This window comes from Pinus tabuliformis, chromosome X (genome assembly GCF_031772625.1).
Source record: "Pinus tabuliformis cultivar Carrire ecotype Pingquan chromosome X, CPIR1, whole genome shotgun sequence".
Classification (NCBI taxonomy): domain Eukaryota; kingdom Viridiplantae; phylum Streptophyta; class Pinopsida; order Pinales; family Pinaceae; genus Pinus; species Pinus tabuliformis.
The window spans coordinates 1025602472-1025629474 of record NC_142308.1 but is presented as its reverse complement, the minus strand read 5'-3'; the positions used below and the strand labels follow the sequence as shown (position 1 = coordinate 1025629474).

At 39.0% G+C, this 27003-nt stretch overlaps 1 protein-coding gene across 1 annotated transcript; it reads left to right on the top strand.

Moving 5' to 3' along the window:
* Nucleotides 1–1013: 1013 nt before the first annotated feature.
* LOC149143251 (glyceraldehyde-3-phosphate dehydrogenase A, chloroplastic-like) lies at nucleotides 1014–24338 on the top strand. Its single transcript, XM_089451744.1, has 9 exons — nucleotides 1014–1184; nucleotides 21800–21922; nucleotides 22020–22181; nucleotides 22261–22436; nucleotides 22563–22724; nucleotides 23051–23115; nucleotides 23313–23373; nucleotides 23558–23977; nucleotides 24203–24338. Exons 1-9 carry the CDS (start codon nucleotides 1014–1016, stop codon nucleotides 24336–24338), a joined length of 1476 nt encoding a protein of 491 aa, XP_089307870.1.
* The last annotated feature ends 2665 nt before the right edge of the window (nucleotides 24339–27003 follow it).

The following is a 27003-nucleotide window of genomic DNA, read 5'->3' as shown; positions in this document are numbered from 1 at the left end:
ATCTATAGGAAAATGTTTTTGAATAATGAAAATATAAATACTTGGATATTCTGATTTGTAGTTCAATATGTTGTTGAATTTGACATGGCACTCGAAATTTTATTGAAGCATTAATGTTACATTTTGAACATCCATCTGTATATGTATGATGTGCATAGAACCTAATTAAATTCGTGCTTGAATTGCTTCACTCACATAGAGTTGCCACCGAGCATGATTTGAAGTATCTGCATGAGGTGTTCTATTTTTTTATATGTGTCTACATAAATGCATTGCTGATAAGCACATTTGGATGTTGCTTTAGTATGAGGTCTGCTATGATATCTTGGATGAGAGTTCATAGCATGACCGAGGATGATCATGATGCTACTAGTGTGGCTAGTTGTGAAGTTGAATACAAAAGCTCCTTGGAGAGCTGGTTGAGCATGATCTGAATATGACATGTGTACATTACGATGACCGAGAATCCCATATATATAGTTGGGACTAAGATAATCTCATATATTGAGTCAGCACAGTTATTTGAAACAAGCTCAGGCTCGTGGTTGGTACCTCCTTGAGAGGGAGGATGATTATGGTATCCTTTTCTTATTTATATGATTAAATATGATCTGACATGACATTTGATTTGATGTTTTGTATGAACATAAAACAACTACTATTGAGACAAGCATATACCAGATTCGAGAATGATGAGAGTGAAATTGATCAAGGATACTGGGCCAACTCTTCTCCCCTGCTTGAGCTCCCAGGGGGAGGAATTGAGGGAGAAGGGATCCTAGGGTTGAGGGAACTTTGGACAATAGGGCGTTGCCCCTATATATTACCCATAGGGTTAGAGAATTTTACTCCCCTATCTTCATAGGGTCATAGAATGCTACTCCCCTATTTGGTCTTTGCAGAGTATACCCAATTGGCATCATACCCAAAACTAGGCCAGCTTTTCGGGAATATCGATCCTCGTTTGGCCAACAAATTGAGAGTGTACTTGGGGTGTACAACCTAATTCGATTATGATGCAGGTGTTCTACCACATAAATATTTTGGGTCAGCGATGGGAAGATCAGTACGAAATTGGATGGGTTGAGATAACTCGATATGATTTCAGCTTCAGGGAGAGCTCCTTGTTGAAATTGCAGGGTCGAGGGCGTACTCCCCCGTGTGATGAATTATCTTATTTCTCAGTATGGGTGGAAGCTATTTCTTCCCGATGTGGTTCCAGGTTGAGATGTACTCCTTGATGATATGCTCTCCGATGACGATTGATGATGATATTCCAGGTAGTAGCACATTCGAAGAGATTCCAGATAGTAGCTTGATGGATAGAGCGTGGTAGTTTGAGCTCCCCTCCGGTAAAAAATACTTCTTCTTCTAGATCCGAGAATGTTCAACATACAAGCAGGAACAATCAAGAGATAAGTAGGAATAAGAAAATGATAGATCGAGATGTACAATGATGATTTGTGATTATGAGACACTTGATATGGATGTGGCATGATGACTACATGATAGAGATGATCCATGATGACACTTGAAGATTCCAGAATGGAATATTGATCGACAAACATATATTGGCAGGTGTAATTCTCCCTAGTTGAGAGGGAGTGTTAATTTTCGCAACTATGGTCAAATTCCACCTTACATAGCTCAAATTACCTATATTATAGTTGCATTAGATTCCTCTTTTCGAGAGGACTAAAATCGACCTAAAGACCACCCAATTTGGTTAAGCAGAAATTGATTTATGAATTATTTTATTCATACATGTATTATGGAATGGGTTGGCCCTAACCACATGAGTAACTACTTGGGTCAGTCTTAACCCCAAGTGACCCCTCAAGAAAGCCTATAAATAGAAGATACCTCAAGATCATTTGGACACACCTTCTCTTATCTTTTTTCTTGGTTTTCATAGGTTCGACAGAAGGAGTTTCTTGGATCTCGAACGCTGGCACAAAACATGGCATTTTGGTCCTTGGACACTAGCACACAAGCCTATGAGAGAGACTAGAGACCCTTGGAAGCTAACACAGAGGCTTATGGGAGTGACTAGGGCTTAAGAGGTAGATTTGGAAGTATTGGTCCCTAGTCACTCGCACAAAGTGGTCTGAGAGTGACCAGGCTGTCCCGGACGCATGCACAGTGACTTCCAGGGACCAATGAAGGGTTTTTTTGTAGATATGAGGAGTTGGTCCTCAGACACATGCATAGAATGGCATGGGAGCATCCAGATTGTCATAGTTGTTGGAACATAGTTCTCAGAGAGAGTGTAGGGCTGCTATAGTCGCTCGCACAGTTACTCCTCCCTGGGTCTGAGACTTAAAGATGAGATTTTAGTATTCCGAAATTTTCACTTAGGGACAACAGTGATCAGAAGTGTTTGGCATAGTGACAACAACATACAGCGGTTGACATCAATTTGTGATAGCACATTACAACCATCAGTATAAGGTTTTTTATTTCTAGCATGATTAGATTTGTTTCATGGATATCATTCTTGTTTTGCTGCATAGATAAAGTTATGGATCATTGTACTCTATTTTGCTACATCATTTGATGAAGATCTAAGAAGAAGAAGATTTGCAACGGTTTTCCCCATTGTGGGTTTTACCTTGGTCTCATACCAATCCTAGTGTCTCTATGTGCATACTTTCTTCTACCATTCCTTTTATGTTCCAATGCATTGGTGATGATGATGATGATGTTTCTTTCTATATAATTGCATATGTTGATGTATAATGGTGTATATTTGAATAATTTAATGATGATATGGGGTGAAATTAATGTATTAATGGTGAAATGTAGTTATCAAAGTAAGGAACAGTGTCACCCTAAGAAAATTTAATAGTCAGTTCAAGTTCCTGACTAAGTTTTGCATTAATATTTGTCCTTGTGTCATAAATCATTCTGGAAAATTATATCAAGTCCTGGGCAGGTATGGATACTAACCCTGAAAAGTGGCTCAAATTTTGAGGTTGCATGCTCAGGATATGGAAATCTTGATTGTAGTCACTAGGACGCAAGGTTATCCATGATACTAGAGGGCTACATTCACTAGCTTTCCTTGTTATGCAAGCGACTGGGAGTCTAGATCCCTGAAAAGGAAAGCTAACTCACGGTTTTGTCACCTAGAGTGGTTTTTTAGCTCTTGTGGGTCTTGTAACTCTTGACAAAGGTCACTAAGGTTTCTTTGTCTCGACTCCATTTCCTTACTGTGATTAAGGAGGTCGAGTTGTAACCCACCCCTCCCACTTTTACCCACTTTAACCAACTTTTCAGGGTAAACATGAGATGAGGACTATTATTATATGATTCAACCTCCTAATTACAATTAAGGAAGTCGAATAGAAAAATTGAAACTTCATTGACCTTCCTCAGGAGCTACAAGACCCCCAGGAGCTAAACAACCATCCCACGTACTTAGACCCTAAGCTAAACTACCTTTTCACTAACCTAGGATGCTATTCACATGCATATAATGCATCTATGAGACTTTAGGCCTCCATTTGCATGCATAAGCATACAAGGTAGCGACTGCAATCCCAATTTCTCAGTTCTTAGCCTACAACCATGAGATCTGTGCCACCTTTTAAGGACTAGACTCTAGATCACTACCTAGAACTTGATGAGACTTTCCAAAATAGTAAATGACACAAGGACAAAGCCTCTAATGCAAAACTTAATCAAGGACTTGACCTAACGAGGCCTAACCATGACATTCATTTTGTCAAACACAAGGTGAGCATGAAATCTACAAGGCATGGATGCATATCTGAACATCGAGATATGAAACTTATTTGAGAATCACCAAGAAGGTCTAATGGCCTCTCACAATAGCTACAATAAAATCTATTAGTTCATGCATTCAATAACCATTCATTTACCAATTAAAACATGATAAGAGACATAACTGGAATCTGTCACAAAATCGTGCTTATAACCAATGTATAACCAGGATAATAACACTTATAGAATAACAATAAATGCCACATCATATCAAGTACATTTAATCATAAAATAAAAGAGGAGTTATATCTTATCAACATATGCAAAATATAACAAAGTCAAGGACTTCCACGTACCACCCGACCATAGATTGGGTTGAACCAAATATTTCTTTTAGCCAATCACCCCCATGCCATTTTCCAAGCATGAATGTGGGATCTCATGGGATAAACTAATACATAAATACCCAAGAGAATCCATAGGTTAAACCACCTCCACCCTCACACTACTGTGATCTCATCTAAACCGGTCCTAATATCACAAAACGAAACCAAGCTTGGATGCCTCATAATTCCTTCACAATCCCTTGAGGAAGTTTCCTGTCTCCACCCACCTATTAAGGGCTTCTCGGATAAAACTGTCTCCACTCCCAATTTGTGGGATTTTCCTGAGATCACCTCACCCATATCCAAAACCTTTCGATAATCCCAATCTCAACAAAGAATGAATCTCATCACACCATGGCTATTTGAAAATGGCAAGGCAAGTCTAAAACCACTAACAAACTAGGAAAAAACCATGCCAATGACAATAAGTGACCCAACTACACACATGCATGTACCATGAATGCCAAAATTAGCTAGGAAATCACACATGCAACTTGTTACCTACAAGTATTCTTGTTCAAGCCACTTGATCCAACTCTTCATTGATTGATCCTTTCTTTCCTTTGCTTTCTTGTCCTTCCTTTGCTTGCTTTATTGCTTTATCCTCTTGGTGCTCTTCTCTCTCTCACACTAACTCTAAAGCCAAACTGACAAAAGGCTGAGAAAAGTCGTGAACTGATCCTTTAACACATATTTCATTAAAATTAGAAAAAAATTATTAGAAAGACATCACTATAATTTATCTTTTTAGTTATTTCGAAATTCTAGATCCACTATTTAATTCCAAATTTAATGAAATATGTGCTCTTTGATGCCTTTTTATTATTGATGCGTCTAATTTCTTCATTTCCTCTATTTTCCTTCAATTTCCTCCTCACATGAAACCTATGAACTTTCATATTCCTTTTCTCATATTTTCCTTTATTTTCATAAATAAATACCAATTAATGCTTCATTGCCTTTCCAAATATTTTACCAATTTCTTTAGCCATAATAAACCAAATGAACACCCACCAGGATTTATTGCCCAACATTCATCTTGGAATACGTGTCCCATGACCTTGGTCTCATTTTTCCTTTATTACTTTATTACATCAACTTTTAACCTAGGGTTTTTATAGACCCCTTCCCCTTAGGGGAAACCCATCCATGGTGTTCAATGACACCTATGACCAACAAACCATTGAAAACAAAACATACTGCCTATGGAGCTTTATAATCTAGCTCGTTACAATATTTATAATAACATCCTGCTGAGAATCATGACCAACATGACAAAAATATCGCTTATTTGAGATTTATAACACAAATCATTATGGTATTAATAATAACAACCACATATACATATGAAAATTTGCTTCAACTATCAAATAACGATACCATCTAGGGAGCTTTATAAATCTAGCTTGATATAATATTCATAATAAAATACACATGTATACATATGCATGCCTAATCTAACCAGCAAATAAAAGGGTACAATTCCTACATCCGCAACAAGAGAACCTAGAGGCTCACACCTTCACCCTCAAAAGTAGTACCAAGATTCACCTCCTTCCTAGGAAGTCTAGAACCCACTACCAAATTCAAACCTACATCCATTGTACAACACTATGATCCTCACACTATCTTTCCCTCAGTGAACAATTATCAGTGCATTGTTTCGGGGAACACTCCTAATGTGCATCTGATTCCATCTGGCAATGCTAATGACTAAAAATAAATTATTCTCCAACCTTCCCTTCTCTGTTACATAGTCCCTTAAGCAATCTAGTCACCCCCTTCCATGTAGTCACTCACCTTCTAAGTTCCCCGACTTCCGCTTTCTCGAGCGATTCATCCCTTGGTAAGATTTCCTCACATTGGAAGGTCCAAAAACCAAGGCATATACTTGCCTCAAAACCATGATACTGATCATAGCATGCTCATGGAAATCAATGGACAATATTGGGTACCATTGTCCCACAATGGCCTTCCTCTAGAAGTGCTTTACCAACATATTGTTGTTTGCTCCAATGCCTTTTTGTTTTTGCTGCTAATTCTTGTAGCTAGTTTCAACCACCCCAACTAGGCATTTCCATGCTTTCATGTACCAAAAACATAATTGCCATGAGATTAAAAATAAATTCAAATCATACCTCATTAGTGGCCCAACAATAAGGTACACTTGCAATTCTCTTTACTTCTTGTCACAACAAGTCAAACTAGCTCTTTGATCAAATCATCATGTATAAACATATTACATTTGGTTAGATCAAAACAAAACCCTCATAAATTAAAATCATAGATCACATGCATAATTAAAAAATAAATTAAAATACTGATACTTATCTTCCCATGATTGTTTTCTTTTGCCTTTGTTCTTTATCCTTTTCATGCCCAGATTGAATCGATTGCCAAACCCAGAAAGCACACAATGCCTTCTCTTTAAGCAACAAGGGAATCTAAAGACTAAACTACCTCCTCCCTCAATATCAACAATAAGGTTATCCCGATACTAAACTGCCTCAACCCTAAAATATCAACAACAAGGGCATCCAAATACTAAACTATCTCAACCCTCAATAACAACAAGGGTATCCCAAGAATAAATCGCCTCAACCCTAAATATCAAAAATGGCATCCAGAGACTAAACTGCTGATCCAGGTGAATATTGGTGGCCACTCACCTATTCCACCTAGCCATCCAGTCGGTTTCCTTTGTTGACGTGTTCATTTCAACATTTACTATTTTTAGCAGTTTTTCAGATCCTGAACTTCCAGAGCAGTTTTGACCCCCTAAACAACATTCTTTTGAGGTTCACAGCAGGCCCATAGCCACAGGCAAGGTCCTAGTTCAAATCCTATAGTACTTGAAGAGACATTTCCAACAAGGTATTGTATGTGTCAAACGAAGATAATATGACCAAGTTATGACCATGGGAAGTTGGCTGCCCAACTAACCCCAACAAGGCCCACAAACTCTTGGCGTTACATCTCCTAGGGTTAGGGTTTTGGTTGTTTATGGTTTTCCCTTGTTGTTCGATAATAAATAGGCCCTTGAGCCTCATTGTAACATAGTTCAGAGGCATGTAGACGCCACATTTCTTCTAAGAGATAAGCTACCATCGCCTAAGCTAGTTTATTTCCATTGTGTTTGTAAGCATATGTCATTATTTTGATATTAATGAAATGAAGTGTTATTTTTGTTGCATTTATGTATTTATGGTTACATCTGTAATTCATTTTGTTCCTATTTGAGATCGGACCAGTGATATCAGAGCAGTCTGCTCTTTCTCTGTTTTTCTTTGCATGTCCCCAACGATGTCAGGGTACAAGGAGTTAGGGCTTGAACTGGTTGAACCTTTGCAAGACCAGGCGCACAAACATCGACAACCTCCCATGGTGGAAGAAAAGAAAGATTAGGGGGCAGGAGATCCTTTCATAATATTTCTCGAGGAATATCTCGAGTGACAGAGGAACGCGATGATGGATAAATTTGCCCAGATCTTCCAATGACTACCCGCAGGTGAGACATCTTCATCCAAAAGCCACTCGAGAGGCACCACTCCTTTTAAGGTACAATTTAACTTTGATATTCCCATATTTGAGGGCCAGATAGATGCAGATGTCATAGATAAATGGTTGAATATGTTGGAAGGATATTTTTTAGTTCATGACTTTTCCAATAGGGAAAATATTATTTTTTCACTTCTCAAAGCTGCCACACATGTCAAGGACTAGTGGGAAACCTACTGTGAACGGAAGGGCAAGAGGGAATGCTCATTATTTTCAGCCTTGCCCACTTGAGATTCTTTCTGAGACACCATCAAGGAACAATATTACCTTGTCGGGAGTTATGAAGATAAATACATAAAGTGGACCACACTACGGCAAGGAAGGGACCAAGATGTGTCAGAGTTCACAAATTTTTTCCATACCCTCTGCACGAAGTTGGGTATCAAGGATTCTGAGTGGAATTTGGTACTCAAGTATCGTGACTGTCTACACAAGTACATCCAAGATGATATGGAGTTCCTGGACATCTCCTTGCTCAGCACAACATACCAATACACTATCAAGATTGAGCAGAAGTTTAAACAGAAGAAGCAAGACTTTGGATCTGCGAATCCGAAGCAAGGAAAATAAGCCCCTAAACCAAAAAGAAAAGGCCAAATCCAAGGTAGGGCAACCCATGACAACCCGTAAAAGCCGCAAGCAAAGAAAAACACCACGAAGACAAACAAGAACATGGGAAAATGGTGTGAGTTACATAAGAGATCCACTCACAACACAAAGTGAGTTTCGGGCCTAGCAGTCATTGGTGGCTGAGTTGAAGGCTTCTGATTTAGATGTATGTTCTGACTTTGGGTCAAAACCTGATAAGGGGAATGAAAAAGGGAAGCAGATCATTGATGCAAAGCCCAATGCCATTGTGGCTACCACAAGGATCGAGAAGAATGAGGCTGAAGATCTAGAGGAGGGGGAATGCCTCTTCCACTCACAGATGTGGGTAAAGGGTTCTCTGTTGTAGTTGATTATTGATAACATGAGCCAAAAGAACCTCATTTAAATAGAGGTCATGAAGAAGTTGGGCCTACCGACAATAGAACATCCACAACCATACACCATCGGGTGGCTTTACCAAGGATGATATCTTCGTGTCATCCAATAAAGCTGCCTTCCCTACAAGATTAAGCCCTTCATGGATGAGGTACTGTGTGATGTTTCTCCTCTTCAATTTTGTGATGTATTATTAGGACAACCATACTTGTGGAAGCGAAATGCTATATATGAGTGTAGACCTTGCTCTGTGATTATTACTTTGGGCAATAAGTTGTACATGATACTGGAGGTAGCCCCGCCTACTGTCATCTCTTTGATCAGTGTAAAGTAATGCAAGAAGATCATTTCCCAAAATACGGATTTTTTTTCCTTATGATTCGCCCTCAGGGAAAGAAGAAGGTTATGGCCACAACTTCTAAACAGGGCTCCTCTGCGCAACAAAAGAAAATGGACATGGTCTAGGAGGAGTATAGGGACATTTTCGCATCACCTATAGGGGTACCTCTACACTGTCAGGTCAAGAACTCCATTGATATAACCCCAGGTGTGTCACTACCCAGTGGACCAATCTCCTGACACTCTGTTCTAGAGAACGATGAGATCAAGAGGTAGATTCAAGAATTGTTGTAGAAAGGGAACATCGGGCCAAGCTCATCACCTTGTGGGAGCCCGATTATATTGGTACAGAAGAAGGACAGGACCTAGAGACTCTATATTGACTATCAGGTGTTGAACAAGATCACTGTCCAGAATAGGTACCCAATTCCATCGATTAATGAACTTCTGGACTAGCTCAAGGGGGAATATATTTCAACTATATTGACCTAAAGTCTAGTTATCAATAGGTGCCTATCGAACCCTCCATTGTATGGAAGACTGCCTTCAAATCCATGGAGGGCCTTTTCAAATGGTTGGTCATGCCTTTTGAGTTGACAAATTTCCCTGCAAACTTCATGAGATTGATGGACAACATCTTGCAACCCTTCACCAATGCATTAATGGTGGTGTATTTAGATGACATCTTGATCTTGAGCTAGAGTTGGGAAGAGAACCTCCACCATATTCGACAGGTCATTCAAACCCTATGACAACACAAGTTGTGTGCCAATTCGGAGAAATGCACTTTTGGCATGACCCAGGTTCAATATTTGGAGTACATAATTGATGAGTAGGGTGTGCATGTGGATCCAGCCAAGATACAAGTCATTCGGGATTGGCAGCCCCAACCTCTCTGACATATCTACGCAACTTTGTAGGTCTTGACAATTTCTAGTGTAGGATCGTGTTGGGGTTCTCTCACATCACTTGGCCTTTAAGTCAAGTCACCAAGGGTGGAGCAAAAGAAATGTTTTTTCGGTACAAAACCCAACAGAAGTCATTTTCTGAGTTGAAGCTTCGCTTCTGCTCTACACCAGTGCTCAAATTACCGTAACTACAACAAACATTTGAGATTGAGACAGACACCTTCGACTATGTTATTGGTGCATTTCTTACTCAGCAGGGGAATCCAATGGCTTACCACAGTAAGACACTTTCAGACACAGTCTGAAAGTATCCCACTTACGACAAAGAAATGTATTCTATTGTGCAGGCCTGACGTCAATGGAAGTATTACATTATGGGGAAGGAAACAATCATCCACATAGACCACCGACCCCTGTAGTTCACACAAACATAAGGGAAGTTAAAATGATTGCCATCGGAAATGGTCCACCTACTTGCAAAAATTTCATTTGAAAATTAAGTACAAGAAGGGAAGCACCGATAATGTTGTTGACTGCCTCAACCAACCACCAGTCATGGTGTTGATCATTGTGCTCAAATCCTATGGGCACAAGACTTCGGGGTGGTCGCGTCCTTACCAAAGCGATCCATAATTCGGTAGCACAGACCAGACACTCCTGGAAGGGAGGAAAGTTCTAAATTTTCACCTTCAGGATGCACTATTATGCCACCTGGGACACATATGTGTTCCTTCAAGTGAGCATGCCAAGATGATTTGGGAGGAACACTATAGTCGGATCATTGGACATTTCAGAGTAAAGAAAACAATGGTGGTACTGTAGAAGTATTTTTATTGACCAAAACTTCATCAATATGTTGGGAAGTACATTAGATCCTACACTACTTACGCCATTGTCAAGCCAACCTTCAAGAAGTAAGGTATATATACTCCTCTACCTACTCCTAGTCGGCCTTGGGAATCTATCTCCATGGATTACATGTCGGGCCTTCCTTCTACTAAGCATGGCAACGACTACGTTTTCATGGTCGTCGACAGATTCTCTAAGATGGCCATCATGGCAGGCTCCTAGAAGAGTATCACAACAGATGCCACTGCTAAGCTCTTCTTTGAGCAAGTGTGGGTATAATTTGGGATCCCACAGTCCATTATCTCAGATCGGGACAGCAGATTCCTAAGTTCATTTTGGTCATGTCTCTAGTCGATGATGGATACCAAAATTACTATGTCCACAAAGTTCGACCCCAAAACTAATGACCAAAGAGAGGTCATCAGCAGGATGATCATACACGTTCTGCACATATACACCTCGAAGCATCCATGCACATGGGATGGAATCCTCCCTTATGTCCAGCACAACTAAAACAGAGCTCTACATAGCTCAATGGGCCATAGCCCCTTCCAGGTAGGGTTGGGATTTCAGCCATTATGCCTCATTTATTTGGCCACACCATTTGCAGCTACTCATGTAGATACGGTTCACGTCCAATTCGAAGCTGACATGGCTAATAGCTTCATTGAGCGCATTCAACACATCCGCAAGTAGGTCCATGATATATTGGACAAAGCTAATGCTAAGTATAAGTAGTGTCATGATCAACATCGAGTGTCGTAGAAATTCCAAATGGACGATAAAGTTTGGCAACATTTGCAGAAGCAGTGCCTCGCTGGACCCCACCGCAAGCTTCGCTCGCTTCAATATGGGCCATACACCATCACCAAGGTTGTAGGGGACAATGCCTTCAATCTCATCATCCCACCGTTCCTTGGTCTGCACCTAGTGTTCAATGTAGGTTGCCCGCAGCCATACATTTCACCATTGTTGGACACATCCGACATTGTAGAACAACTCACACCAATAGAGCTCAACCCAAACTGCATGGAATAGGCCACAACTGATTAGCTCATGAACACGCAGACCAAGAACACTCGTCATGATCCAGGTGGCTTCAGAGACACACACAGGACAAAGAGGGCTTATGGAAGCTCAAAAATAAAAGTGATCATAATGTTTTCGAACCACTACCATAATGTAGATCTTGTCGTCCTAATCACAGTAGTGTGAACAATTCGTCAATCCGAGCTCGTATGAGGGAGAACGAGCCAGTCAAAGTTTTGGTTGACTTTTGCTGACTGGGCAGGCTTAAGGAGGTAGGATTTTGGACAAAATCCGACAACCGGATTCTAACCAACCTGGGCCAAATTCCGGGTGAATTTTTGGCCTGTTTAATTTTACTCCTTCAGTCAAATTTTAAAATTTTCGAAAATGCCTTATTATCATTAAAAGTTAAAAAATAAAAATATAAAAAGGAGACGGTGGGCCACCACCCCCACCACCCCACGCCTCTCCATTATACACCATACGTATCAAATTGAGGAGGCCTATAGGAGGGCTAGCTTCACTCACATGGTGGCCCCATTGCACAACAACCATTAAACCATGTAACGTCAAAACCATGTACCAACGAACCCACAGTTAATATGACAGTGCCCCATTTAATGCGCCAATAGTGTTGTGGGAGTTATGGAGCAAGTTGCTCAATGAGGGCACGACCCCCACCCCCCTCCCCCCACCCCCATAAAACCATAATGTTGTGGGTTTTAAAAAAAACTGCAATATATTAAAATGGGAGGGGCAGGGTTTGACCACTCAACCCCTCCTCAACAAATTGCCTTATTTACCATTGCACCAAACTACTTCGTTGGTAAATCCATCAGAGAATTTATATAATCCTCATTTGCATAGTGCACCCAAGCAGCATGGAGGAACCCGGACCGGGCATGGAAATCAAGGCGATATTTTTTTTAATTAATTTATTGCAAGTAACACCATGACTGAGCGAAATTTCCAAGAGGGTGAAATTTTTGCAGTGTCCAAATTGGACAAACTTTATGTCGATTTTACACCTCTCAGCGACATGAGCCTGATGGCGTAGTCAATTTCCAGATTTGAGTAGCCGATTTGAAGAGGACCCGGAGGAGGGAATCTTGGAGGAATCTAAGGGGAATCTAAAAGATTCCTTGAGCCCTAGATTTCACTTTCCCATAATTCAGAAATTTGACAGTCGATTTTGCACTATTCGACACCGCAAATCTGATGGTGTGTTGATATTTTCCATTTTCTCATTTCATTTTTTGGCCACTTTTCTAAGTGGAGTTCAGGTGTTAGCGTTCACGTGCGAGCAACCATTTTCATGAGATTCAACATCGTGAGATCGATGGTACGAACAACTTCAGCAGTTTGACATCCTCTTCTTCAGATGGCCCTTGGATGTGAGGTATATGCAATATGTTCATGTACTTCTTTTACTATGCATTGTGTTTCACATATCCCTATTTGATGTTTGATGTGGGAACTTGTTTCTTACCCGTTTTCATGATTCTTGCTTGATGTGATGCGGAATCATCTGTGTGATGTACTTGTTGTCATGATTCATCATGTTTTGTTTGAGAGCCCTTTGTCGTCATGTTGATGGGATACTCATGTTGTCGCCATGTATGTTTGCATTGAGATTCCTTTTATGCCATGTTGGCGGGATGATCATCATGCATGAGTTTTGTGTCATATTGATATTAGTCCTTTTGACTGAGAGTTCCTATAGTGGAACATCTCTTGGAGCTACTCCCTACATGAGGGCATTTTCCTTGTATGATAGACATCACCTCTTATGTACATCATCACTATTGACATCACTTAATGTAGCGGCCTACACCATCTTAACACTGGGGCTCGGAGATGTAGTCCCTTCTGGACGAACTTTGTTATCAACGGCTTATGTTTTCATGTGTTGATGATTGTCATGTTCCTTCTTCTTTACATCATGCACATGTATTCATTGATGTTCTTTTAAAAAATGCAATTTAACAGATCACGAAAGTAAAAGGTCTTGGAAGGGTCCTTTGTCACACCTGGACCTGATCAAGTGGTATCAGAGTGGTCTTTGTGTGGATGTGAATTGCAGCGTGAACGATGGGACATGCAGCGACAGAGGATGAAAAAGCGATGTACGAGACCATGCTCAAAATTTCCAAAATAGTGGAAATAATGTATGAAACTCTACAGAAAGAGACAGAGGAAAAGAAGTGATTGTAGCTTCAGTTGTGAGCCACAGAAGAGCCCCTGAAAGAATTGAAGCACAACATAGAATCTTCAAACAGAGAATGTTGAATTGAAGATGCTTCTACATGAAGAGAAAGAGGAGAAACATAGTCTGCTACGATAGCTGCAAGCAAAGGACAGAAAAGATGCAGCATGACCCGTGCGAGGTAAAATGTAATTCTCTAAATTCATGTTTGTGTCTTGATGATGATTTCGTTGTTTTTCAAAATCATACCACGGGAATTAGCTCCAAACTATCGAATAAAATGGGGTATGAAGGAAAAGGCTTGAGCGTTAAAGGCCAAGGCATTGTCAACCCCATCAAAGTAGAAGAATTACCCCGTCAGACAGGACTTGGGTATGTTAGGAAAGAAGTTGGGGAATGCGCCAAGACAACTAGCGAATCACCAACAACAGATGATGAGAAGCTCTCATCAATTATTTCCAAATCAACAGAGGAGGTAAAAGATGTTGATTTCCTTTCGGTTTCATCTTCACATAGTATGATTTCTGTTGGAGATTTGAAGATCCCAATTACAGGGACAAACAGGAGGCTCCTTATAAGGAAAAGGCACGAGGAGGAAGAACAACTTGGTGTTAATAACCAAGGCATAACTCAACCATTGGAGGTTGTGCATAGACCTCAATCTGCAGGCTTGAGATACATCGAAGGAGAATGCTCGAAGGTGCTAGATTCTTCTGAGACATTGTCAAAACCGTCAAGGAACGAGAATGATGGGAACACTTTCCCATCATCTCATGGCAATTTCCATTGCAAGGAAAGAGCTGAGGCAAGCTCTTAGCGCCATACTTACACCGGAGACAACAAGGAAAGGTATAACCACTCTCGATATGCGAATGTTCATTTCAGTTATAATCATGTTTTTAGTGATGGACATAATTCAAGACATCAAAAAACATGTACCTTTTTTCGATTACATAACCATACATTTTCTAAGTGTTGGAAAAGAATAGTAGCACAAACAAAGAAGAGGCGTGAAAGACCCTCTCAAAAACAAGTAAAGAAACATGTTAAGAAAATCTAGAGGAAGAAAACCTATTGCAGTCATTGCGACAGAAGTGGCCATCAAAGAGCCACTTATTGGAGGCTCCATCTAGAGTAGTTCCTTAAAAACAAAGTGTCGGTGCATGAACCTGATGAAGAAGTTGTTCGATAAGCAAAACCGCCACAAGGAGGTGACCCATTCACCTTGATAAGTGAAAAATGGTTTCTTGATATGTTAGCGTTTCATGGTCGTGCTTTTGTAAATAATTTGTTGCATTTTAAAATGTAAAAGTGATGATGTGTTTTTCATCACTTGTTAAGCAACAATGATGTCTGGTCTTATTTTGAGTTGCATGATAAACTGTGAAAGTGATGTCGTGTTTCCATCACTTGTCAAAACAAAATAGTGTTTGGCCTTATTGTTGTAAATCATGTGTTGCAGTGATGATGTGTTTTCCATCACTTGTTGAAGCAATAATGATATGTTGGCCTTGTTTTCGTAGCTGGGGTATTGTGTCCATCTTGATGTAAACTTGACCACCAAGTAGGTGTTATAAACTTGTGGCAAGTATGGGATGCTTGGGTCATTCGTTGGTCATGAAATTCAAGCATGTGATTTGCAGACAAGGTACAAAGAAGTTGCAGATTTTTTTTTATGCTTTTGGAGGACCAAAAGCTCCTCAGTGGGGAGGATTGATCCAGGTGGCTCCAGAGACACACACAGGACAAAGAGGGCTTATGGAAGCTTGACAATCAAATTGATAAGAATGTTTTAGTACCAGGACCAGAGTGTATATCTCATCATCCTGATCACAACAGTGTGAACGGTTCGTCAATCCGAGCTCGTGTGAGGGAGAACGAGCCAATCAAAGTTTTGGTTGACTTTTGCTGATTGGGCAGGCTTAAGGAGGCAACATTTTGGAAAAAATTCGTCAACCAGATTCCGGCCAACGTGGGCCAGATTCAGGCGAATTTGTGGCCAGTTTAATTTGACTCGTTGGGTCAAATTTTAAAATTTTCAAAAATTCCTTATTATCATTAAAAATAAAAGAATTATAAAAGGGAGGTGGTGGGCCACCACCCCCACCACCCCACACCTCTCCATTATACACCATACGTATCAAATTAAGGAGGCCGGTGGGAGTTGAACCCACAGCCAGCGGGAGGGCCGGCCCCGCCAACGTGGCGGCCCCACGGCACAACAACCATTAAACCATGTACCAACGAACCCACAGTTAATATGACAACACCCCATTTAATGTGCCAAAACCATAAAGTTGTGGATTTTAAAAAAAACTACAATATATTAAAATGGGAGGGGTGGGGTTTGTCCACCTGACCCCTCCTCAATAAATTGCCTTATTTACCATTACACCAAACTACTTTGTTGGTAAATCCGCCGGAGAATTTATATAAACCTCATTTGCACAGTGCACCCAAGTACCATGGAGGAACCAGGACCAGGCATGGAAATCGAGGCGATATTTTTTTTAATTAATTTATTGCAGATGGAACCATGACTGAGTGAAATTTCCAAGAGGGTGAACTTTTTGCAGTTTCCAAATTGGATAAACTTTATGTCAATTTTACACCTCTCAGCAACATGAACCCAATGGCGCAATCAGTTTCTTGATGTGAGCAGCCGATTTTTAGAGGACCTGGAGGAGGGAATCTTGGAGGAATCTAGGGGGAATCTAAAAGATTCCTTGAGCCCCAGATTTTCACTTTCCCAAAATTTAGAAATTTGACAATCGATTTTGCACAATTCGATGCCACAAATCTGATGGTGTGTTCAAATTTTCCATTTGCTCATTTCTTTTTTCGACCACTTTTCTAAGTGGAGTGCAGGTGTTAGCATTCATGTGTGAGCATCGATTTTCATGAGATTCGACACTGTGAGATCAATGGTACGAACAATTTCAGCAGTTTGACATCCTCTTCTTCAGATGGCCCCTGGATGTGAGGTATATGCAGTATGTTCATGTACTTATTTTATTATGCATTGTGTTGCACAGATCCCTGTTTGATGTTTGATGTGGGATCTCATTTCTTACCCATTTTCATGATTCCTACTTGATGTGACGCAGAATCATCTATGTGATGTACTTGTTGTCATGATTCATCATTTTTTGTTTGAGATCCCTTTGTCATCATGTTGATGGGATACTCATGTTGTCGCCATGTATGTTTGCATTGAGATCCCTTTTATGCCATGTTGGTGGGATGATCATCATGCATGAGTTTTGTGTCATACTGATAGGAGTCCTTTTGATTAAGAGTTCCTGTAATAGAACATCTCTTTGAGCCACTCTTGCATGAGGGAATTTTCCTTGTATGATAGCGACATCACCTCTTATGTACATCATCACTATTGACAACACTTAATGCAGTAGCCTACACCATATTAACACCGGGGCCTGGAGACGTAGTCCCTCCTAGACAAACTCTATTATCAACAGCTTATGTTCTCATGTGTTGATGATTGTCATGTTCCTTCTTCTTTACAACATGCACATGTATTCATTGATGTTCTTTTAAAAAATGCAATTTAACACATCACGAAAGTAAAAGGTCTTGAAAGGGTCCTTTTTCACAGCCAAACCTAGATCATGCCAACAGAGGATCCAGCTATATTGAGTTGTTAAAGCAGGCCAACTCCTTCATCAGGGACCAGGTTGAACAAAAATTTCCTCACCTTATGGAGGCTCTGCACACAATGGGGACCATTGCTTCCTAAGAGGGGAGGACTGATCTAGGTGGATATTGGTGGCCACCTGACAATTCCACCTAGCCCTCCAGTTGGTTTCCTCTATTTCCTTGTTTCTTTCAGCATTTACTATTTTTAGTAGTTTTTCAAGTCTTGAACTTCCGAAGCAGTTTTGACCCCCTAAACAATATTTTTTTGAGGTCCGCAACAAGCTCATAACCATAGCTAGGGGCCTGCTACAAATCTTGTAGTACTCAAAGAGGCCTTTCCAACAAGGTATCGTATGCGCAAAATGGAGATAATATGACCAAGTTATGACCCACGGAAGTTGGTTGCCCAACTAACCCCAATGGGGCCAACAAACTCTTAGTGTTACATCTCCTAGGGTTAGGGTTTTGGTTGTTTATGGTTTTCCCTTGTTGTTCAATAATAAACAGGCCCTTGAGCCTCACTGTAACACAGTTCAGAGGCATGTAGATGCCACATCTCTTCTAAGAGATAAGCTACCATCGCTCGAGCTAGTTTATTTCCATTGTGTTTGTAAGCATATTTTAGTATTTTGATATTAATGAAATAAAGTGTTATTTCTGCTGCATTTCTTTATTTATGGTTATATCTATAATTTGTTGCGTTCCTGTTTAAGTTCGGATCAACTGTGTCAACCCTTAATAGCAACAAGAGTATCCTGAGACCAAACCACCTCAACCCTTAATACCAACAAGGGCATCCAGAGACTGAACCACCTCAACCCTTAATATTAACAACAAGGGCCTAGACAATCCCATACATGCCTATCCCATCATATTATTGTACAATGCATACTCATACATAATGTACAACACAACACATACACCTACACTTGGTGCACAAAATGACACATACACCTACGTCCAATGTACAACATGATACATACACCTACACTACAACATGACACATACACCTACACTCGTTTCATAACACGATACATACAACTACACCCGGTATACAACACTACACATACACCTACACCTAGTGTACAACACAAAACATATAATTACACACCATACAATACTATGAATACACATGTCATGATACAATGACTACACAATACCCATAACAAAGTACCACATGTACATAACACTACATACACAATGTGCGCACAACACCTTATGTATGTAGCACCACTTGCGCAATGTGTACACAACACCACTTGCACGATGTGCACACAAAACCACATGCACACAACAACACATGTACTACATCTACACATCACCACATGCACACGATGCCACATGTATAACATGCACACAGTACCGTATGTACACAACACTGCATATACAACATGTACATAGCACCATATGTACACAGTACCGGTTATACAACATTACATAGCACCATATGTACACAGTACCAGTTATACAACATGTACAAAACACCAGTACTGCACATCTAGAGACCACACGCTCTCTACCAAACAACCTTGTTTCTAGTATCTCTCCACTATGCATGCTTATCCCAGCATGTTGCAGATCACACTGTTATCATTCCGCTGATATATCCCTAAGCATTACATGCTATAACATAAACATAGGCATAAGCACATAATATCATATCATATCCACATGATACTAACTTGCTACTATTCCCATTTGATTCATAATAGCCCAAACCAATTTACCGATGCATCAATGGTTACAATTGGGTCATGAGCTGAAAGGTTCTATATTTAAAGTTTATTGTTACCTAATTTCCCAAAATGGAGGTTCTATATTTAAAGTTTACTGTTACCTAATTTCCCAAAATGGACCAACCTCGGCCTTAACCCTGTGACCTCCCACCGACAGTCCAATGACTTAACCAACATGCTACCAAACTACTAGAAATAACAAGTGCTAGCAATTTATATTTGAAGTGTAACCTGCTACTCTTCCCATTTGATTCATAATAGCTCAAACCAATTTCCTTACTAATGCATCAATGGTTACAATTGGGTAGTGAGCTGAAAGGATTTATATTTAAAGTTTATTGTTACCTAATTTCCCAAAATGGACCAACCTCGGCCTTGACCCTGTGACCTCCCACCGACAGTCTAATAACTTAACCAACATGCTACCAAACTACTTGAAATAACAAGTGCTGACAATTTATACTTGAAGTGTAAATATGACCAAAGCCCACAAAATTACCAAGGTCAACGGGTTCAACCATGCAACCTCTCGCACCTTGGACTTAACCAACATGGTACCAAACTACTTGAAAAAACAAGTGACCGCAATTTAGCCCGCAAAATTACCAAGGTCAACGGGTTCAACCATGCAACCTCTCCCACCTTGGACTTGACCAACATGGTACCAAACTAACCTCTCCCACCTTGGACTTAACCAACATGGTACTAAACTACAAAATTACCAAAGTCAACGGGTTCAACCATGCAACCTCTCCCACCTTGAACTTAACCAACATGGTACCAAACTACTTGAAATAACAAGTGCTGACAATTTATATTTGAAGTATAAATCTGACCAAGGATATGATTTTATGCAGAGTTTGAAGACCAACAACTAGATAATGGGAAGGTTGGGATTTAACCCAAGACCTTTTGTTCAACAACTTTGTGCTTTTACCCATGCACGAAAAAGTGTGTTTTGTAAAATCATTTTATTTCGATAATAAATTTATAGAAACCAATGTTAAAAAAAAACACGATAATATACTTTTTCTATACACCATCGACTTCCATTGAAATTCTAACGCACTTTAAATATGATTGGTAATTATTATATAATATTTTATTACACCATCATCTCAATGACAACCTTTAGTGATGAAGTTGTATATTTTCCTTATTCATTTTCCTTATAAAAATAATACACTTTTAGTTTAGCCTCCCATCTTAAGCCCGAGAGCATACTTTCGCTGTGATGTCCGACCTTCAGGATGATAACAGACTTTTACTTTAATGTCCCATTTACAGACGCACACATACTTTTACTTTAAATTTCCATTTATAGGCACGCACACGCTTTATTTTAGTGTGTCATTTATAGACACTCACATGGAAAAATCAAAGAAAGTCCACTGTCGCGCGGAAGAAACCGAGAATAACCATTCCTGCAAACAAAAGAACCTTCCTGCAAAGAAAAGAACAACGAATATCGAATATCGTTGTAACAGAAGTAAAGCATATCCAATATCATATGGTAGGCTGCCTAGGGTACTCTACTCTCTGCACGTCTCTATATATAGAGACACATACGGATTTTTTTTGGTTTAATTATATTATGAAGATTTGAGTTTCAATTGCTAAGGCCCTGGAGCAAGTAGCAGTAGAAATGGTTGAGCTTGCACAAGGAATGTCAATTTTCAAAAGAGAATTGAAAAATATACAAATGACCCTTCTAATGCAGGACAGGAAAATGGATTAGCTCATATAGTTGTTGAAAGAGAATGGAATAGCGGTGAAGACAGAAAATCCAGCAAATGCAGTAAAGAATGATGCCATGCATCCGTAGCCACAGCAGTTGAAGACATCAAAAGGTTTTTACATGGAGTTTTTTTGTGTTTTTTCCAGATAGTAGTAGTTTAATGTTAACAGTGTTGAACAGTATGGATCTTTCTCCAGCGTTTAATAGTATGTTTTTGGATAGATTACCGGGATATTTAGTCTGGTTTGATGAACTGAACTGCTATTTCTTTTGGATGGCGGTTATATATTTTATGAGGTCATCCGGTTTCCCTGTTAGGCGGGTGGCAATATGTATATGTACATAGTTTTCAATTTCAGTAATAGAATTTTACCTTAGCTTACAAAAAAAAATTGTTTCGAGGATAAATTACATTAAATCATATTAAATAGTTTAAAATGTCCACTAAATCTTTTGAATATAATTAATCCAAAAAAATAATTATATTATCAATATAAATCATAAAAATCTAAAATCTATTATCAACCATATATCTTGTTTGCATTGCAGAGAGCTGAAATATCAGAGTTAAAAATCTAAAATCTATTATCAACCATATATCTTGTGCGCATTGCAGAGAGGTGAAATATCAGAGTTAAAAATCTAAAATCTATTATCAACCATATATCTTGTGTGCATTGCAGAATGGTGAAATATCGGAGTTTGCGGGGCTGAAGTCTACATCTAGTTGTATCACATATGGAAGACATGTACGGGAGAACAACCTCAGCCTCTTTGATGCGGTTGCCTCACAGGTTGTAGATAAGGTGAATCAATACTATTCCCAATCGTATCCACTTATCACAGCTCGCGTCGCCATTGTTATTTGCTGATTACTTTTTATCTGGCAACTGAAATAATCAGGCTGGAAACTCGGGAGCCATGAGTGGAGAAACCGTTGCAAAGATGAAAGTCGCTATCAACGGATTTGGACGCATTGGCCACAAGCGCTCCCCCCTTGAAATCGTCGCCATCAATGATATTACTGGTGTTGAAAATGTAGGTTATAATAGGGGAGGGGAGGTGGTTCATATATATATATATATATATATTCCAGATGTTTAGATGCCATTACTTTTCCATATTTATGAAACTGAGTGGATAGTTTTACTTTGAATTTATGAAACTGGGTAAATTTGATGCTGATGTGGAGGGCGTATTTAAAGCTGATGTGAATGGTTACAGAAGCATGAACGTGGGTGGGAAACAAATCTTTGTTCTTTCTGAGAAAGACCCCTCGCAATTGCCATGGAAGCACCTCGGTGTCGACCTTGTCATCGAGGTAGGGGCATATATATTTTGAAATACATATATATATATATATATATATATATATGCTTCGAATTCTTAGTAACTATAGTTGACAAAGATATGGTGGAGGTTGAATTAATGCAGTCGAATGATGCCGGCCACTGGAAAGTTTACAGAGAGAACCCTAGCTGAGAAGCACATTGGAGCGGGGGCTAAAAAGGTGATCATTACAGCACCTGGGAGGGGCGACGATATTCCCACACATGTTGTGGGAATCAATGACAGCGAATACTCTCACGACGAGCACAACATCATTAGGTTAAAAAAGCAAACCATCATTTCATTCCTTTCTCAGAGGCATGTCATTTTCATCAATCTTTATAATCTTTTGACCATTGAGTTTTACCAGGGCAAAACGGAGAAAGATCTGCAGGTGGCCCGTACGTGTTCCAATAATATTCGTCATAGATAGATCCGATTCAAATTTTAGTTGTGTAGAATTATTTTGTGTGTGTGTTAAAGAAGATATTTGATTTCTGGTTTCTCACCAAAATCTTTTTCTCTTTTCCAATCCTTACAAACATTAAATGATAATAATAGGAATCCTTACTTGATTTTGACATAACATAACTTCCGTTTTGCAGTAATGGATCTGGCATAGTAAATTGCCTTGCTCCATTAATCAAAATACTGAACGACGAGTTCGTTGGTAAGTAATTGCTTCCTGATTTATGGTATTTGTTTTAGGAGATCTATCTAAGTGCTTAATTGATTAAAACAAGAACAAAATCGGCCCAGCTATATTGCAGGTATCCATGGAAATTTTGCATGGTTATAATTGTAGGTCGTGGAAATCGGTCGAAGTGACCAATATAACATAAGAATGGTGTCATCTCGATGTTGCAGGTATAGCGAAAGGGAGTGTGACTGCAACACTTCCATACACCAGCGATCAGCTGATTGGATCGTGTAAAACTTTTTGAATTGATGGATTCCACAGTTCTTCATGACATTTTAATAAATCTAGTTCCACTAAATTGATGTTATTAACGTTAATAAGAAATTCGAACCAGACAACTCTTATTGTTTCATATGATTAGATGAATGGTTATGGAAAGGATTCATTTAAATTTGGGTGAATCAATGCAGAGTCTGTTGGATGCAATACACTGTGACAAGAGAAGAGCAAGGGGGGCAGCGCTAAACATAGTTCCAACAAACATCGATATATCCATCAATACTCTCTCTCGAGTGCTGCCCAGCACTCTCAATCTCAAGGGCAAGTTCAACGGCATTGCTATGCGCGTGCCCACCCCCAACGTTTCTGTGGTGGACTTGGTGGTCAACGTGGGGAATAAGGGGTTCACCGTAGATGATGTGAAGAAAGCCTTCAAGAAAGCTGCTTCGGATGGACCCCTCCAAGGTATTGTTGCAGTGTGTGACAAGCCCTTGGTGTCCGTGGACTTTCTCTGTTCCCACGCTTCGGCAACTGTAGATATAACACTCACCATGGTCATGGGAGAGGACATGATCAAAGTGGTCGCTTGGTTTGACAATGAATGGGCTTACAGGTATTCATCTCATAACACAAATATTATGGATTTATCATTTTAAACAACTGAAAGTTTCAAACAGGTCAAGAATTAAACCATTGGATATATACACAAACATATATATATATATATATATAGATAATCTGTTATGCATTGCCTTCTCAGTCTATTTTATTTACCCAACTTTTAGATAAATGGTTATTTAACTTCGATTATTTGTTTGGTTTTGATTGTAATAAACAGCCAAAGAGTTGTAGAGTTTGCACACACGGTGCATGCAAAATATGCAGCGACCTTGGGCAAAGTTCTTGTTCTTGAGGTAGAGGAAATGTGCAGGGTCGATATAGAGGACGTTGAATGCAAAATAGACGACATCTAATTCTAGCGTTGGCTACTCCCTCTTTCGACCCTCCCCTTCCATATCTTTTAGTCACAGTGCAAAATAAAAAAGAAAGAGGAAGAAAATAAAATAAATTTATGTTTTCGTGTTGTTTCGGTGTGATGTTAAAGATATTTGTAATACTCCTTCCTCTCCATTGTTGTTAATGTTCCCTCATCTTTGTAGTTACTCTGCGAAATTAGAAATAAGTGCATGTGGGAGGAAAGAAAAAACCCGTAACAAAGCTGTTATTTGAAGTGCCAGTTTATTCTGAGATTTTCTACACCCTTGGATCGTTTTAGTTTTATGGTTTTGATACAGTCGAAAGACATGTTTCATGCTCCTCTCCATTGTCACGCAGCGTTGATATAGACTTATAATAATATATTTTCATATAAAGAATACATTTATTATTTAAAAATCTGAACACATTATCAACGATGGTATTATGACTGTTTAATGTAAAACCTTATTTCAAATATCCGCAATTAATAGATGGATGACTTTGATAGGCAAGATTATGGCGTGTAAGATTTTAATTTTCAATTTAATTAAAAAATTTACAAAATTAAATTAAAATTAAATATAAAAAATATTTTGATTGGTATTGATAAATTATGTGGTATTTTTTAATAAAAAATACTGAGATAATAAAATGAGGTGAATTTTTATTATTATTATATATATATATATATTTAATTCACATATTAATTCTTTTATAATTAATAGAAATAAAAATAATTTAAAATAAAACTATAATTTAGTTAGTATTTATGATTTTTTTAATTTTGGCAATATGGAATATATAGTGAAATAAGTGTTTTAATGCTGATTATAAATTGATGTTTATGAAATCATTTAATTAATATGATTGTGCTATTATATTTTAAAATTTAAAATAGAATATTTTTAATTAATTCTTTTATTATATTGTGGTTTTTTTATTTTTTATTTTTATTATTATTATAGTAAGAGTGAGTATATAGATTATATTAAAAATTAACACCTCAATGGGGCAAGTACATCAAGAGATTGCTTTTCTCTCACAAAATTCTAGAAAGGCTAAAAACCAATCTCCTCCCAATAAGAACATGGGGCCAAAGGCCAAAAACTAAATCTTGAAATGTTTATTCCTAAAGAAAATGCTTATAGAAAATGTAGAAACAAGGAATTTCTACAAATTGCTAGGCGATGGTCCACAATTGGACTGATGAAGCAAGATAGGGCTCAGAACCCAAGTTCTCTATACTATGATATTTCTTGCTTCTTATGACCGGTGGGGAAGAAAATTGATTTGTAAGCACATCTAAATAGGAAGGGGGAGAAGAAGAGGTTCTATATTTCTTCTCGAACACCTTACCAACCTCTTCATCATTCAATGTAGGAGGAACCTGTTGTAGCTGCTGCAACACCCTCCAAAATTTTGGCTTACACTCAGTTTCGAAGCCTTCCTTGGTCTTATATATTGTTGTTGCAAACACTAGAGCTCATTTCATGAGCTTTCTTATAGTGCTTTGGTCCCCTTTTCATGTTGGGCTAACGATTATGTTTTGGCATGTTTTTCTGTCGTGCAATGTTAGCAAGTCTATTTTAATGCTTTCAAAGGTCGGTGTTTGTGTATATGAGGTGTCCTAACAATTTAAAAATATGTCGCATTCATACATAAATTCTTGAGCGCTATCGCACAAGTGTCGTCACTGTCATCCTAAATATCTTAAGTGTTGCACTTGTTGTATCTTGTCATGAGGCAGTCATATAAAGGAAAATGATTTGTTCATGTGTTCTGATGATCTATGTTGTCGTGTCATCAAAGTATGCTAAGTGTGTGATCACAGTCAAGCTTCATCACAGTTCATTACCTATCCCACACTTAGCCATTTTCGGAAAACCTTCTTGACCGAGCAACTTAGCTTTACCGGGCCCCAACTAAATTGCACACTGTGTAGTCTCAACCCTCTAAGTTGTGACTTTTCTGCTTGAAACTGCGCAATGTGTAGTCCCTATCCCCCAGGACTATTTCTTTGTGCAATTCTTGTACCCAGCTCCCCACCTTGACCCCTAGAATTGCACAGTTATGTCCCACGGACTCGCATGAACTGTGCATTTTGCCTCTTCAACCCTCAAGATTTTCCCTTGGCTGTTGGAATTGCACAATGCGCAGAATCCCAACCTCTCTTGACATCCAAAATTATGCAGTTGGATTTTCTAGTGTCCTTTCCCTTAGCTTGAATCCACTACCTTAGAAACTGCATAGTCTTGTCCTTCAAGCCTCCTTGAGCTGTGCACTGTGTAGTCTCAAAGCTCAAGCTCTCCCTCCTGATTGTTGGAACTGCACAATGTACATCCACTGAGCAATAGTGACTTAACATTACCACGTCCTCAACATGATTGTGATATTAAATACTAAAAGGATCTCTGAAAATAAGATATGCCTCAAAATCCTTTGTACAACATGAATATAGTCACTAGTACAAAAATAATGTCGAAACTTAGAAACCATTATGCTTGCATATTAATGCCTTGGACTAGTAGTATGGAAAGGTAAAAAATATTTCCTTTGTCCTCCATTATTGGATCCTCATTTTTTTCAATAATATACACATTGCACTGAGGATCCACACTAATGCAATGGATTTATTATTAACGGTGTCCTTAAACGAGTGGC